Source organism: Lepus europaeus, chromosome 11 (genome assembly GCF_033115175.1).
Source record: "Lepus europaeus isolate LE1 chromosome 11, mLepTim1.pri, whole genome shotgun sequence".
Classification (NCBI taxonomy): domain Eukaryota; kingdom Metazoa; phylum Chordata; class Mammalia; order Lagomorpha; family Leporidae; genus Lepus; species Lepus europaeus.
The window spans coordinates 81,812,757-81,829,245 of NC_084837.1; the positions used below are offsets into that span (position 1 = coordinate 81,812,757).

General features: G+C 39.8%; 1 protein-coding gene across 1 annotated transcript; it reads right to left on the reverse strand.

Annotated features, from left to right (window-relative positions):
• Positions 1-284: 284 nt before the first annotated feature.
• On the reverse strand, positions 285-1,369 carry LOC133769581 (protein Churchill-like). Its single transcript, XM_062204789.1, has one exon. It carries the CDS (start codon positions 1,337-1,339, stop codon positions 884-886), a length of 456 nt encoding a protein of 151 aa, XP_062060773.1. The 5' UTR covers positions 1,340-1,369; the 3' UTR covers positions 285-883.
• Positions 1,370-16,489: the final 15,120 nt, after the last annotated feature.

Genomic DNA, 16,489 nt, shown 5'->3' on the forward strand with positions numbered 1-16,489 from the left:
GATTCTAGGTGAATTTGGGGGATGATAGTCTGGATCCCTGTATTGTAAACTCTCCCTAAATTTTCACTTAATGGTTTGATCCATTGATGATTATCATCTGAATCACTTTCTTCTTAGAGACTGAAAAAGGTGACTTTCTAATTGTATTAGCCCTTACACATTTGGTTTATTTTGTGAAAAAAATTTTTTAAAATATTTTATTATGTACCTTAAATCTGGCTTTTCAGTCAGTCTGGTTTGAGATCCTAAGTCTGTGTTTTTTTTGTTTGATTTTTTTTTTCCAATACTACTTTATTTTATTGCCCAAATTGTTTGACCAAGCACAAACAATTAAATTCAATTCACTAGTATGTCATGCCTCATAGTTAGATAGTTTTGGTGACTGGAGGCCTTCAATTGGCTCCTCTCCTGACACACCACCAATCACTGTCATTTGTTTAGCACTGCTTTTTTTTTTTTTTTCTTTTTTTGGTGGGGGAGGTGGCACAAAATGTTCTAGACTCATCTGGTTTACTTCCTGCTCAAGTCCTAGAATCAGCCATCATTCCAAGGGGTCCTGTTTCCTTTCTGAACCTGAGACCTAGAGTAAGTGTATGTCCACTCTGGGTATTCTCTGGCTGTGTAACTGCCCACAAGGAAGTCTCTCTCTGGCTGCACCGATGGGAACTGGGGACTTCAGCAGGGAAGCTCAGCTCCAGGGAGCAGCAAGCCCTCCAAGTACTTTTTCTCACCAAAAAACTAAGAAGAGAAGGGAAAAAAAAAACAAAAACAAAAACAAAAAACATGCAAAGGGTTTTCATTATAAACTAGCTAAGACAAACCAGTACATCTGCTGTATTGCAAACCAGCCCAACACAGTCACAACAGAACTGCAGAAGGATCCTCAGAATAACAAGGTCATTTGTCGGGGATCGTCAGGGAGAATACTGATGGTGTCTTCAGCTTTGCCACATAACATGCACAGCATGGTGTACTCCTGAAATTCATCCATGATACTGAAGGTATACTCATGTTTGGCTATTACATGATGAGAATTCTTACACAGATCTGCTGGGGCTGGTGCTGTGGTGTAGTGGATAAAGCCGCCGCCTGCAGTGCTGGCATCCCATGGGGGCCAGTTTGAGTCCTGGCTACTCCTCTTCCCTTCCAGCTCTCTGCTATGGCGATCATAGGTAACTATTTCTTCTCCATCTTCCTCTCTCAAAGATTTGTTTGTGATCAGCATAAAATCCCGCTTACTGCACACTGCACAACCTGTAAAGTTCAGCAAGAAAGATCCATTCTCCAGACAATTGTTACCCCAATTGGGATATTCCTTCTCCACACAGTCCCCACACATCGCGGAGCCGTCCACAGGGAGCGTCCTCAGGCGCTTTTTTTGTTTGATTTTTATTTGAAAGGCAGTTACAGCGGGAGACAGAGAGAGACAGGGAGGGAGAATGTCTGTTGGTTCACTCCCCAAATGGCCACAATAGCTGGAGCTGGGCTGATCTGAAGCCATGAGCGTCTTCCAGATCTACCATGTGGGTGCAGGGGCCCAAGCACTTGGGCTATCTTCTACTGCTTTCCCAGGCCACAGCTGAGAGCTGGATTGGAAGTGGAGCAGCTGGGACACAATCCAGCACCCATAGGGGATGCTGGCACTGCAGGCGGCAGCTTTACCCATTATGCCACAGCACTGGCTCCTCTGTTAAATTTTTACACAAAGAAAAACTTTATGTACCACTTGGGGCTATTTAGTTATCCCAAAGTATTGTTCATACAGGATATTCAAGATAAATGTTTAATCTTTTCTTATAGTTGACAGCTTTAAAGGGCTACTGTCTGAATTACAACAGTGTCTAATGAGCTGTCTTTGTTAATTGATGTTTCCCCAATCTTTTCTTTTTGTTGAGTATCATTATGGAATGCTGAGTTCCTACATACTGAATGTATTTCAATAAATAGAATTCACTAGTACTTTTGGTGCTAAAAATTTCTCCTTGTTTGTCAAGTAAGCTCTTTTATATGGGCTCTTGTGTTCCCTTGACATGGCCCATCAGTTCTGACAGCTCCCTGCTTTCGGGCACAAGACATCTCTGAGTTTGAAACCACTTATTCAGATCTAGAATCAGTCATTCCTCCAAGGAGTTTAATTCCTTTTTGGTATTGAGAAACCACATCGTGTGAGCTAGATATGCCTATCATTGGGTTTCTTGGACCTGTCATATTTTTTTCAGTGGACGAATCTAGGAAAATGCAAACTTTTTAAAAAGATGATACTATACTGATAGTATAAAAATTATACATGGATTTCAAATTTTTAACACCAAAATAATTTTTATCTTTTGATTCCATCTTCCTACAAATATTTGAAGACTTTTGTGATTATTGCTTATCACCTACACTAAAAATATTAGTTTATTTTTTTAATTTTATTTAAGTTATACAAGTTTCATGTATTTCATATATATGGATTTAGGAACATAGTGATATTTCACACCCTACCCTCCCTCCTGCCCACACCCCAACCCTTCTTCCTCCTCCCTCTCCCATTCCCACTCTTAATTTTTACAAAGATCTATTTTCAAAAAAAAAGATCTATTTTCAGTTCACTTAATAATCGTAAAGTTAACCCTATACTAAGTAAGAGTTCAACAAATAACATGAAGAAAGAAAACACTGTTCCTCAACAGAAGAGACAAGGGCTGTAAACAATCATCGATCATTTCACTCCAACACTTTATATATTAGGTACTCTATTAGTTACCTCAGATCAGAGAAAATATATCTGTCTTTTTGAGACTGGCATATTTCACTAGGTATAATGGTTTCCAGTTGTAATAAAAATTTTAGTTTCTAACGTTAACATGCTCAAGTGCATTAAGTACTATACATTATCATATGTACAGATTTTCAAAAAGTTCACAGAAATGCACATTATCTTTGAATTCCATTTTCCTTGAACTTTTTGAAATACACTATACAGGAGAGCGGCAAGATGGCGGAATAGGCAGAGAGCAAACTATTAGTCCGGAGAGAGAGACAGGTGAATATAAGTGGAGATACTGCAGGGTCAAGGAAGAGTAGGGGATGAAACAGCATAGGAAACTCTTCCGGAACTAGTAATTCACAGTGTACCTGCGTGGAGAGCATGGGAGCCCAAGTTCGGGACACCAGCAGCAGACTCAACGCACCAGCGCTGGAACGCGAGGTGAGCCGAACCACAATAGCCCGAGACACCAGCGGGCAAGCGGAAAGAGGAGGCTAGAGGGAACGAGGCTTGAAACTCCGTGGGGAAAAGTTCACCAGGCTAACTAGAAGAGAGAGAGGAAAAAAATAAAAAAAGCGACCGATACGGACACAAGTTTCTCTCTCTCCGCTCACCTCTCAAAGGCGAGCAAGACAGAGCAGGCGCCATTTTGGACATACGTCATAAGCAGGGCGACCTCAGGTCTGCACCAGCCCTGAGCCTAGCAGAAAAACCTGACTCTGGGGGGAGGGGTGAAATAACAGGAGATTAGCATCTAACTTGGCAACCCAGTGGGAGATTTCAGGAGAATTGGAGCCCACACTGAGGGCAGCAGAGATTGCATGTGTGGTCCGTGGGAAAGAGCTTCCGATCTCTGGCTCCTGTGGGTATATCATTTGCCTGCTAACTACCTCCAATTACGTTCAGCAGTGCGGAATTACTTCCCTTTTGAATCAAAAAAGAGAGAGATTTACCACACCTAACCTGGGAGTGTCATCTTTGACACACCCTCAGCCCTGAGGAACCAAACACAGCTCTCAGTCCACGCTCATCTCAAGCCTCTAAGGCACCACTGAAAGCAGACAGTATACTTAATATAGAGCCATAGTGTAACAAGAAAAAACACCACAGTGAAGAAACCAAATATCTCCAACATGCCAAACAAAAAACGCAAAAACCAAGCTAACAAGAACAAGGAAGAAACTATGACACCCCCAAATGAAAAAGACACCCCAATTCAAGATTATGAAGATGAGGAGATTGAAGAAATACAAGAAGCAGATCTCAAAAAATTGATAAGAACATTAAGAAGTTCTCAAAAACAAATTCTTGAACTACAGAAATCCTTAATGGACAAGGTAGAAAATCTCTCTCGTGAAAATGAAATATTAAGGAGGAATCAAAATGAAATGAAACAACTAGTGGAACAAGAAATGGTGATAGTGACGAGAAATCTTAATGAAATGAAGAGTTCAATAGATCAAATGACAAACACATTAGAGAGTCTTAAAAACAGAATGGGCGAAGCAGAAGAGAGAATATCAGACTTAGAAGACAGAGAACAGGAAAGGAAACAATCAAATCAAAGAAAAGAAGAAGAAATGAGAAATCTAAAAAATACTGTCAGGAATCTACAGGATACTCTTAAAAAACCCAACATTCGAGTTCTAGGAGTACCTGAAGGCATGGAGAGAGAGAAAGGATTAGAAGGCCTTTTTAGTGAGATACTAGCAGAAAATTTCCCAGGTTTGGAGAAAGACAGAGACATCCTAATACAGGAAGCTCATAGAACCCCTAATAAACATGACCAAAAGAGATCCTCACCACGACACGTCGTAATCAAACTCACCACAGTGAAACACAAAGAAAAGATCCTAAAATGTGCAAGAGAGAAACGCCAGATTACTCTCAGAGGATCTCCAATTAGACTCACAGCTGACTTCTCTTCAGAAACCCTACAAGCTAGGAGAGAATGGCGAGACATAGCCCAGGTGCTAAGAGAGAAAAACTGCCAGCCCAGAATATTATATCCTGCAAAGCTCTCATTTATGAATGAAGGTGAAATAAAGACCTTTCACAGCAAACAGACATTGAAAGAATTTGTCGCCACTCGTCCAGCCCTGCAAAAGATGCTTAAAGATGTGTTACATACAGAAACACAGAAACACGGTCACCAATATGAAAGAAGGTAAAGGTAGGAAACCTCACACCAAAAGATCACAGGAATCTCAAACCATATATTAGAAAGTATCTTTGGCTAATGGCAGGGCAAAGTTACTCCTTCTCAATAGTCACATTGAATGTTAATGGCTTGAACTGTCCAGTTAAAAGACACCGATTGGCTGATTGGGTTAAGGAACAAAACCCATCCTTTTGCTGCTTACAAGAAACCCATCTATCCAACAATGATCCATACAGGCTGAGAGTGAAAGGCTGGAAAAAGATATACCACGCCAACAGAAATGAAAAGAGAGCGGGCGTAGCCATCTTAATATCGGACAACATAAACTTTACCACAAAAACTGTTAGGAGAGACAAAGAGGGGCACTATTTAATGATTAAGGGATCCATTCAACAGGAAGATATAACGATTATCAACGTATATGCACCTAATTACAGGGCACCAGCTTATTTAAAAGACTTGTTAAGGGACTTAAAGGGAGACTTAGACCCCAATACAATAGTACTGGGGGACTTCAATACTCCACTCTCAGAGATAGACAGATCAACAGGACAGAAGATCAACAAGGAGACAGTAGATTTAAACGACACTATAGCCCAAATGGATCTAACAGATATCTACAGAACATTTCATCCTACATCTAAGGACTTTACATTCTTCTCAGCAGTACATGGAACCCTCTCTAGGATTGACCACATACTAGGCCATAAAGCAAGTCTCAGCAAATTCAAAAGAATTAGAATCATACCATGCAGCTTCTCAGACCACAAAGGAATGAAATTGGAAATTGGCAACTCAGGAATCCCTAGAGCACGTGCAAACACATGGAGATTGAACAACATGCTCCTGAATGAACAATGGGTCATAGAAGAAATTAAAAGAGAAATCAAAAATTTTCTGGAAGTAAATGAGGATAACAGCACAACATACCAAAACCTATGGGATACAACAAAAGCAGTGTTAAGAGGAAAGTTTATATCAATAGGTGCCTACATCAAGAAATTGGAGAGGCACCAAAGAGATGAGCTTTCAAGTCATCTCAAGGATCTAGAAAATCTGCAGCAAACCAAACCCAAACCCAGTAGGAGAAGAGAAATAATTAAAATCAGAGAAGAAATCAACAGGATTGAATCCAAAAAAACATTACAAAAAATCAGCCAAACGAGGAGCTGGTTTTTTGAAAAAATAAACAAAATTGACACCCCATTGGCCCAACTAACTAAAAAAAGAAGAGAAAAGACCCAAATCAATAGGATCAGAGATGAAATGGGAAACGTAACAACAGACGCCACAGAAATAAAAAGAATCATCAGAAATTACTACAAGGACTTGTATGCCAGCAAACAGGGAAATCTATCAGAAATGGACAGATTCTTGGACACATACAACCTCCCTAAATTGAGCCAGGAAGACATAGAAAACCTAAACAGACCAATAACTGACACAGAAATTGAAACAGTAATAAAGGCCCTCCCAACAAAGAAAAGCCCAGGGCCAGATGGATTCACTGCTGAGTTCTACCAGACATTTAGAGAAGAACTAACTCCAATTCTTCTCAAACTATTCAGAGCAATCGAAAAAGAGGGAATCCTCCCAAATTCTTTCTATGAAGCCACCATCACCTTAATTCCTAAGCCAGAAAGAGACGCAACATTGAAAGAGAATTACAGACCAATATCCCTGATGAACATAGATGCAAAAATCCTCAATAAAATTCTGGCCAATAGATTGCAACAACACATCAGAAAGATCATCCACCCAGACCAAGTGGGATTCATCCCCGGTATGCAGGGATGGTTCAACATTCGCAAAACAATCAACGTAATACACTACATTAACAGACTGCAGAAGAAAAACCATATGATTCTCTCAATAGACGCAGAGAAAGCATTTGATAAAATACAACACCCTTTCATGATGAAAACTCTAAGCAAACTGGGTATGGAAGGAACATTCCTTAATACAATCAAAGCAATATATGAAAAACCCACGGCCAACATCCTATTGAATGGGGAAAAGTTGGAAGCATTTCCACTGAAATCTGGTACCAGACAGGGATGCCCTCTCTCACCACTGCTATTCAATATAGTTCTGGAAGTTTTGGCCAGAGCTATTAGGCAAGAAAAAGAAATTAAAGGGATACAAATTGGGAAGGACGAACTCAAACTATCCCTCTTTGCAGATGATATGATTCTTTATTTAGGGGACCCAAAGAACTCTACTAAGAGACTGCTGGAACTCATCGAAGAGTTTGGCAAAGTAGCAGGATATAAAATCAATGCACAAAAATCAACAGCCTTTGTATACACAGGCAATGCCACGGCTGAGGAAGAACTTCTAAAATCAATCCCATTCACAATAGCTACAAAAACAATCAAATACCTTGGAATAAACTTAACCAAAGACGTTAAAGATCTCTACGATGAAAACTACAAAACCTTACAGAAAGAAATAGAAGAGGATACCAAAAAATGGAGAAATCTTCCATGCTCATGGATTGGAAGAATCAATATCATCAAAATGTCTATTCTCCCAAAAGCAATTTATACATTCAATGCAATACCCATCAAGATCCCGAAGACCTTCTTCTCAGATCTGGAAAAAATGATGCTGAAATTCATATGGAGACACAGAAGACCTCGAATAGCCAAAGCAATCCTGTACAACAAAAACAAAGCCGGAGGCATCACAATACCTGATTTTAGGACATACTACAGGGCAGTTGTTATCAAAACAGCATGGTACTGGTACAGAAACAGATGGATAGACCAATGGAACAGAATAGAAACACCAGAAATCAATCCAAACATCTACAGCCAACTTATATTTGACCAAAGATCCAAATCTAATCCCTGGAATAAGGACAGTCTATTCAATAAATGGTGCTGGGAAAATTGGATTTCCACGTGCAGAAGCTTGAAGCAAGACCCATACCTATCACCTTACACAAAAATTCACTCAACATGGATTAAAGACTTAAATCTACGACCCGAAACCATCAAATTATTAGAGAGCATTGGAGAAACCCTGCAAGATATAGGCACAGGCAAAGACTTCCTGGAAAATACTCCAACAGCACAGGCAGTAAAAGCCAAAATTAACATTTGGGATTGCATCAAATTGAGAAGTTTCTGTACTTCAAAAGAAACAGTCAGGAAAGTGAATAGGAAACCGACAGAATGGGAAAAAATATTCGCAAACTATACTACAGATAAAGGATTGATAACCAGAATCTACAAAGAAATCAAGAAAATCCACAACAACAAAACAAACAACCCACTTAAGAGATGGGCCAAGGACCTCAATAGACATTTTTCAAAAGAGGAAATCCAAATGGCCAACAGACACATGAAAAAATGTTCAAGATCACTAGCAATCAGAGAAATGCAAATCAAAACCACAATGAGGTTCCATCTCACCCCGGTGAGAATGGCTCACATTCAGAAATCTACCAACAACAGATGCTGGAGAGGATGTGGGGAAAAAGGGACACTAACTCACTGTTGGTGGGAATGCAAACTGGTTAAGCCACTATGGAAGTCTGTCTGGAGATTCCTCAGAAACCTGAACATAACCCTACCATACAACCCAGCCATCCCACTCCTTGGAATTTACCCAAAGGAAATTAATTTGGCAAATAAAAAAGCCATCTGCACATTAATGTTTATTGCAGCTCAATTCACAATAGCTAAGACCTGGAACCAACCCAAATGCCCATCAACAGTAGACTGGATAAAGAAATTATGGGACATGTACTCCATAGAATACTATACAGCAGTAAGAAACAACGAAACCCAGTCATTTGCAACAAGATGGAGCAACCTGGAAAACATCATGCTGAGTGAATTAAGCCAGTCCCAAAAAGAAAAATATCATTTGTTTTCCCTGATCGGTGACAACTGAGCGCCAAAGGGGAAACCTGTTAAGTGAAATGGACACTATAAGCAACAATGAACTGATCAGCTCCTGTCCTGACTTTAGATGTACAATGTAATACTTTATCCTTTTTAGTATTTGTTGTTGTTGTTGTGGTTCTAGTACTATTGGTTGAACTCAGTAATTAACACACAATTATTCTTAGGTGTTTAAATTTTAACTGAAAAGTGATCCCTGTTAAATCTAAGAGTGGAAAAAGAGAGGGAGGAGATGAAGAGCTATGGGTTATTTAACTATGTGCTTATTTTCAAAGACTTGAATAATCACCTTGTAACAATGATCAGATTTGGTCTATGTTATGTCATGATTTTAAGGAATCTTATTTCAACCAGATATTTTGGATTTTGATATTGGTCTATTATGCTATGTTATATGTGCGTACATATTGTATGTCCACATGGGGAAATTTTATTAAGAGTTTTATCTTAAATGGCTTTTAGATAAGATTGTCCATAAATTTAAGCTGCTAAAATCAATCAAAGATACATTTTAATTTGTATGACCTGAATCTGTGTATCATATGTTTTAAACTTGTTGGTAGAAAGAAACTAAAAACATTTTATATGGTTGTGCTTAAGTTTACTGGTTAAACAAACTACACCATGTTAGATATTTAAGACGTGTTTTCAAATACATGATTCTTAAAATTTATAGAAGGCATTGGACCTACCGGTAAATGTTTTATTAAGTTCTTATCTAAGGGTTGAAACGGTTTGCTAAGTATTCATGTGATATTGCTATTGTCAGCAAGTGATCTAGGACTTGCTCCCTCATTTCTCTATTCTAAGCCCAACTTGTTCTTTCACTTCTCTATTCTCTTCAAGGTAGGGAACTAATTCTATTATGAAGGAATCTGTGGGACGCACAATTTAATCTTTAGACCTTATAAGAGATGGCTGACATTTTTCTGTAATAGCATAGCCAAAATAAGAACTTAACTAATAATCTCATAGCTAGATTCACATCGCCATCAGCGAAGTATACAGTAAGTAGAAAAAAAAACCTCCCTTTCAGACCAAAGGGAAAGAAAGTTTTAAAGTGAGAATATAATTTTCCTCATGGGCATTGTCTACCTTAGAAAAACTACTACAGAACATGCCTGTGACTATAGACTTGTAGTTCAGGCCACCGAAGATTAAAGATGGGACACGGGCACTCCCTTGACTTGCATCCTCTGGTCTGCTTTAACACAAACCAGGAGGAAAAGAAAGCTAGGCATCAGAAGCAATGGGTGGCAGGCCTATTAATGGCTGATCTGTGCAGTGATCTGCCCTCAAGGAGACCCAACAGGCCAGTCCACTGCAGTGGCTTTCAATGTGGTAAGCCTGGGCTTCAGCAGAAGTCAGCTTGTGAAGAGCCCTGGCAGCTCTGCCAAGAGTTGGATCACTGGAAATGGACCTGCCCTGGAATCGAAGGATGCCCAGGTCAGAGCCACAGATCTTATTGGCTCTAAGCTGAAAAGCCCTTCACTCAGCCCAACTTCCAAAGTGACCACTGCAGCTGAGGGGATGGTCAAGTAGGGTCAGCAACATTGCAGGCAGAACTGTAAATTTCTTGTTAGAGATGCCACCTGCCTTTACCTGGCCAGCTCTCCTCCCAGGCCAGCCAAGTAATGAAAGTCAACAGAGTGCCTTCCCCTAGGAGGTTCACACCTCCCTTAGGATATACCCCATGTGAAGAGATAGATAGGTCTGGGCCTCTTAACTTACAAGGCCTAAAACCCAACAGATTATTATCAAGCCCCTTCTATCAGGTTCTATTTGCCTCTCAATCAGAAAAATTACTTGTAGCTTAGACAGCACCTTTCTTAGCTCCTCTAATAATGACTCTGTCCTTTGTTCTAGACCCTGTCTAGTGCACTTGAGCCTCATTCCTTTGTAATCATAACCTCTACTCTACCACCAATGGCTCTACTCCCAACCTGTGTGTACTGATGGTCCTCTTCCCCACTTAATGCTGTATAATTGTTCAGACCTGGTTAAGGCCACTCTTAGGATCATTGGTTACTATCCTCACCCTGTCTTTTATGACCTTGTCTAAATATGATCAGAGTCGGGGAACTTGGAAGGCTTCCATAGCCTTGGCAACTCATGACGACAGCCTAGGGTGGTTACTGGCGCCATAAACTAGAGTGTCAATTTGTTGGGTCAACAACAGGAGCCACTGTGCGCTTGCTCCTGATGTGGGATCTCTGTCCTTGATGTACTGTACATTTTGATTTAATGCTATAACTAGTACTCAAACAGTATGTTTCACTTTGTGTTTCTATGTGGGTGCAAACTGTTGAAGTATTTTATACTAAATTGATCTTCTGTATATAAATAGAATTGAAAATGAATCTTGATGTGAATGGAAGGGGAGAGGGAGCGGGAGAGGGGAGGGTTGCGGGTAGGAGGGAAGTTATGGGAAGGGGAAGCCATTGTAATCCATAAGCTGTATACTGGAAATTTATATTCATTAAATAAAAGTTAAAAAAAAAAAAGAAATACACTATACATGTATATATGTAGCAAAGTAAAAATATGCATGTTACACTAATACTACTAGTAATATGAGTACTGTCTAAAATTCATAATTTATTTGCAGCTTTTATATTCAGAATATATTCCTAAAAATAAGTAGTCAAAACGCTATATTGTGGGGTGTGTGTTGTGGGACAGCACATTAAGCTGCTGTTGGCAATGCCGGCAGCCCATATTAAATTGTTTGGGATTGAATTCTGCCTCCACTTCCAATCCACCTTCCTGTTAAAAAGCACCCTGGAATGATGGCTCAAGTACTTAGGTCCCAGCTACCCATATGGGAGACATAAATAGAGTTCCAGGCTCCTGGCCTCAGTGTGGCCCAGACTGGGCTACTGCAGGCATATGGAAAGTGAATCCACAAATGGAAGATCTCTCTCTCTCTCTCTTTATCTCTCTCTGGTCCTGCCTTTCAAACAAAAATGAACATCTAAAATACAATATATTGAAATATTACTGGGGCCAGCACTGTGGTGTAGCAGATTAAAGCCTCAGCCTGCAGCGCTGCCATCCCATATTGGTGCTGGTTCGAGTCCCGGCTGCTCCTCTTCGAATCCAGCTGTCTGCTATGGCCTGGGAAAGCAGTGGAAGATGGCCCAGGTCGTTGGGCCCCTGCACCCATGTGGAAGACCTGGAGGAAGCTCCTGGCTCCTGGCTTCAGCTCAGCTCAGCTCTAGCCTTTGTGGTCATTTGGGGAGTGAACCATCAGATTGGAAGACCTCTCTCTCTTTCTCTCTGCCTCTCCTTCTCTCTCTGTGTGACTCCAACTTTCAAATAAATAAAATAATTCTTTTTTAAGAAAAGAAATATTACTTGAAATAAGTATGTTCACTAAGTGGTTATACTGCTCATTGGTTTTAAGTTTTCTAAGCATTGAATTTTTCTTTTGTATTTAATATTTTTGAATATGTAAAACTTTATATGACTCCAGAGTCAGAAGTTACTTATAATAAGTTATATCCAGAGACAGCATCTTGTTTCTACTCCTTTCACTTCTATCTTGTGATGTCCCTTCCCTATAAATCAAAACTAATATCAGTGGTTATTTTCCAGCCACACTTGTTTTCAAATAAGCAAATACATAAATTAGTTTTGGTTTCTCTACACATAAACATGTCATCTAAAAATAATGGCAATTTTATTTCTTTTCTATTAATATACCTTATTTTCCTTGGTTGACTAAAACCTCTTGTGCAATGTTGGGTAGAAGTGGTGATTGGGGCATTCCGTGGCCATCAGAGAGAAAGCACTCAATATTTGTAGTAAGATTTGCTGTAGGTGTTTCATAGTTAGTCTTTAATAAATTAAGGAAGTCTCCCACTTCTAGTTTGAAATAATAAAATCTTAGTCTATCAAATGTTATTGCTACATCTATTGATATGATCATGTGATTTTCCTTCTTTAGGTAATATAGTGAATTATACTGATTAATTAATTTAATTTGAGAGGCAGAGTGACATACAGAGATCTCCCATCCAATGGCTCATGCTCTAAATGCCTGCTATAGCCAGGGCTGGGCCAGGCCAAAACCAGGAGGTTGGAGATGGGGACTAAATCCAGGTCTCACATGTAGGTGTCAGGGTCCCAAATATTTGAACCATGAACTACTGCCTCCTAGGATGTGCATTACCAGGAATCTGAAATCAGAAACACAGATGGGAACCAAGCCCAGGAACTCTGATACAGGATGTAGATGTCAAATGGCATCTTAGGCCGGTGCCGTGGCTCAACAGGCTAATCCTCTGCCTAGCGGCACTGGCACACCAGGTTCTAGTCCCAGTCAGGGTGCCGGATTCTGTCCCAGTTGCCCCTCTTCCAGTCCAGCTCTCTGCTGTGGCCAGGGAGTACAGTGGAGGATGGCCTGGGTGCGTGGGCTCCTGCACCCGCATGGGAGACCAGGAGAAGCACCTGGCTCCTGGCTTCGGATCAGCGCGGTGCGCCGGCCACAGCGTGCCGGCCGAGGTGGCCATTGGAGGGTGAACCAACAGCAAAAAGGAAGACCTTTCTCTCTGTTTCTCTCTCTCTCACTGTCCACTCTGCCTGTCCAAAAAAAAAAAAAAAAAAAAGGCATCTTAAACACTGTGCCAAATGTCCTTTTTATATTGATAAATTTATGAGTGTTAACCCAACCTTACATTCCTGGAATAACCAAAAATTGGCTTATAACTGGTTATACAGACTGATTTCATCCATGGACCAGTGGGGTAAAAAGGCAAATTTCATATTCTATTCTGTTTCCTCTGCTCTAATTTTCTATTTAAATGTGGTAGATTGGCTGTTAAGCAAATCCATTGAGTTCTTAGAGTTTTTACATTTTCAGTTCTAAATGTTCCATTTACTTATTTTATATATAATTTCCATATCTTTAGCACAATTTTCAATATTGATTTTAATTTTCTTATTTTAAACACAGTTGTTTTAAAATCCATGTTTTATTTGCTATTAACTAGAGCATTGAGTCTGTTTCTCTTGTCTATGATTTCTCTTGATTTTGTCTTATTTTGCTTCCTGGTGTGTCTACTTATTTTTGATGAAGTGCCAGACATTGTTTATTAAAAACTTAGGGCTGACTTGAGGTTTCACGAGAAATTAAATTCTCCCATAAAACATTCTTCATTTGCTTCTGGCAGACACTTAAGAGCACTTCCCATCCCAGTCCACATAATTCAGTCAGGGGTGGAGATGTTTTAAAGCAGTGCTTCAGTTGCTGACAATTTTTCACTCACTCTTATTCCTAGGAACATCCACTGACAATCCCAACTCACGTCTTGAAGTTTGTTTTTTAAAGATTTATTTTATTTATTTGAAAGTTACAGTTACAGAATGGGGCAGAGAGACAGAGGATTTCCATCCACTGGTTCACTACCCCATATGGTCTCAACAGCTGGGGCTGGGCCAGGCAGAAGCCAGGAACTTCTTGCAGGTCTCTCATAAGTGCAGGGGCCCAAGTACTGGAGCCATCTTCTGCTGCTTTCTTAGGCACATTAGCAAGGAGCTTGTTTGGAAGTAGAGGATGGGATACCGGTACTGCAGGTGGCAGCTTTACTCATGATGCCACAACTCTGGCCCCAGTTCTTTAAAAATATTTTTTTAATATTTGTTTATTTATTTGAAATTCAGAGTTACATAGAAAGAGAGAGAGAGGTCGTCTATCTGCCAGTTCACTCCCCAGATGGCCACAACAGCTGGAGCCAATCTGAAGCCAGGAGCCTGTTCTGGGTCTCCCATGTGAATGCAGGGGCCCAAGGATATGGACCATCTTCTACTGCCCTCCCAGGCCATAGCACCAGCCTGACAAATAACTTCTAAAGGAAAGGAGGCCACAAATTATGGACTCTATAATTCTTCAATGTCTTTGTAGTTTCCTAACTTTTCTATGTTGTTGTTTTAATAATACTTAGAAATGTGAGTTCTGCTTCTTGCAATATATTTCACCACCCAGAACCAGGAGCCGGTTCTAATTTGTTCCTACCTAAAACTCAGCATCATCTCAGAAATTGCTTTTATAAAATTAGATAATAATTTTTCATTACTTAAATAAATATATATTATAAGCATGTGTAAAGAAGGAGATACCAAAAAGATTGCGAAGTTTTGAAACTAATTTTGGGTAGAGTGTTCAATCTGTGGTTAAAACACCTGCATCCCATATCAGAGTGGCTGGATTTAATTCTCAACCAGCTCCTGACTCTAGCTACCTGCTAATGAACTCTTGAAAGGCAAAAAGTTAGGGCTCAGGTAAATCAGACCCTGCTACCCATGTCAGAGACCTGGACTGAATTCTCAGTTTCAGCTTGAGCCTGACCCAGCTCTGAGCATTGTGGGCATTTGGGAGAATGAATCAGAATATGGGAGCTTCCTCTTCTGCTCGCTCGCTCACTCGCTCTCTCTCTCTCTCTCTCCCCCAATCAAATAAATCGAAAATTTAATACTTCTTTAAATAGATCCTTCTGTAGTTACTGCGGAACTGCTGCCTTATTTGAAACTAAAAAGGGAAGAAGGGAGAGTAAAGGAAATAGAGAAACCCCTCCACTTGTGTTGAGACTAGAGTGTGCTACCGATGAGCCACTGCTCAGCTTTAAGTTTAGCAGGAAATAGAAAGCTGGAGAGTTGGTGCCACAGGGCTGGCAATTATACTTCAAGATCGAGACCTCACCTCAGGCCTTCTTTGGTTCTACAGCTACTGAACTGGCAAATATTGCTTTGTTTGGGATTTGAGAGAAGTTTTCAGTCTTAGAGTTCCAAACAGATTTTCAGTCATTTATAGTATTTTTTCATCTTCAGTAAATTTCTTCTTTAACTTTGTGTAAAGAGAATGACAACTGTGTCGGAAAGATTCTTAGATGAGGTGTGTAACATGGAAAATTTCCAAAAGATGGAGATCAGCTCAAATCAGAGTTTAGCTAACAAAATCTACATGTGGATTAACCATATTTAAATTTTAATACTTCTCCAAATCTGAAAATGGAGAATCCAAATAGTATTAGTGTTTAATCATTCAACAAACATTTTATTGAGCACCCACTCTACGCAAGGAGCCCTATCCAGTAGCAGAAGCATATGGTAATAACTAACTATAATGAAATATAACAATAAATACATAAAGGAGATAAGTACATATTATTCTAGGGAAAGAGATGACAGAGATTAAATCTGCTTTGGAGAGTCAAGAAATGCTTTCTTAAACTACTCTTACGCAAATGTAACTTCCTGTTTCCTACTTTCCTTGATGGTTTCAGGCAGGATTCGCTTACTCCCTTAGCAGAGTTTCCACTGCAGTTTGTATATGCATCAACCATCAAAGCAATAAAATTTTACTATAACTGTTTGTTAATAATTCTGTCTCTCTACATGAGTTGCAAGTCTCTTGAGCTCAGTATAGATCTTACTCATCTTTGTATTTCCAATGCCCAAGATTGTCTTCAATACAATAAGAATTCCATGAATATTTTTTAAAATTTTGTTGAGAGAGAGATATCCAGGAATGCTATCTCAGATGCTAACATTTATAAAGGGGACCTAAGTACTCGAACCATCATCTGTTGCCTCCCTGGGTGTGCATTAGTAGCAACTGGAGCAGAAGCAGAGGAGCAGGGACTCCAACCATGCACCCTGATA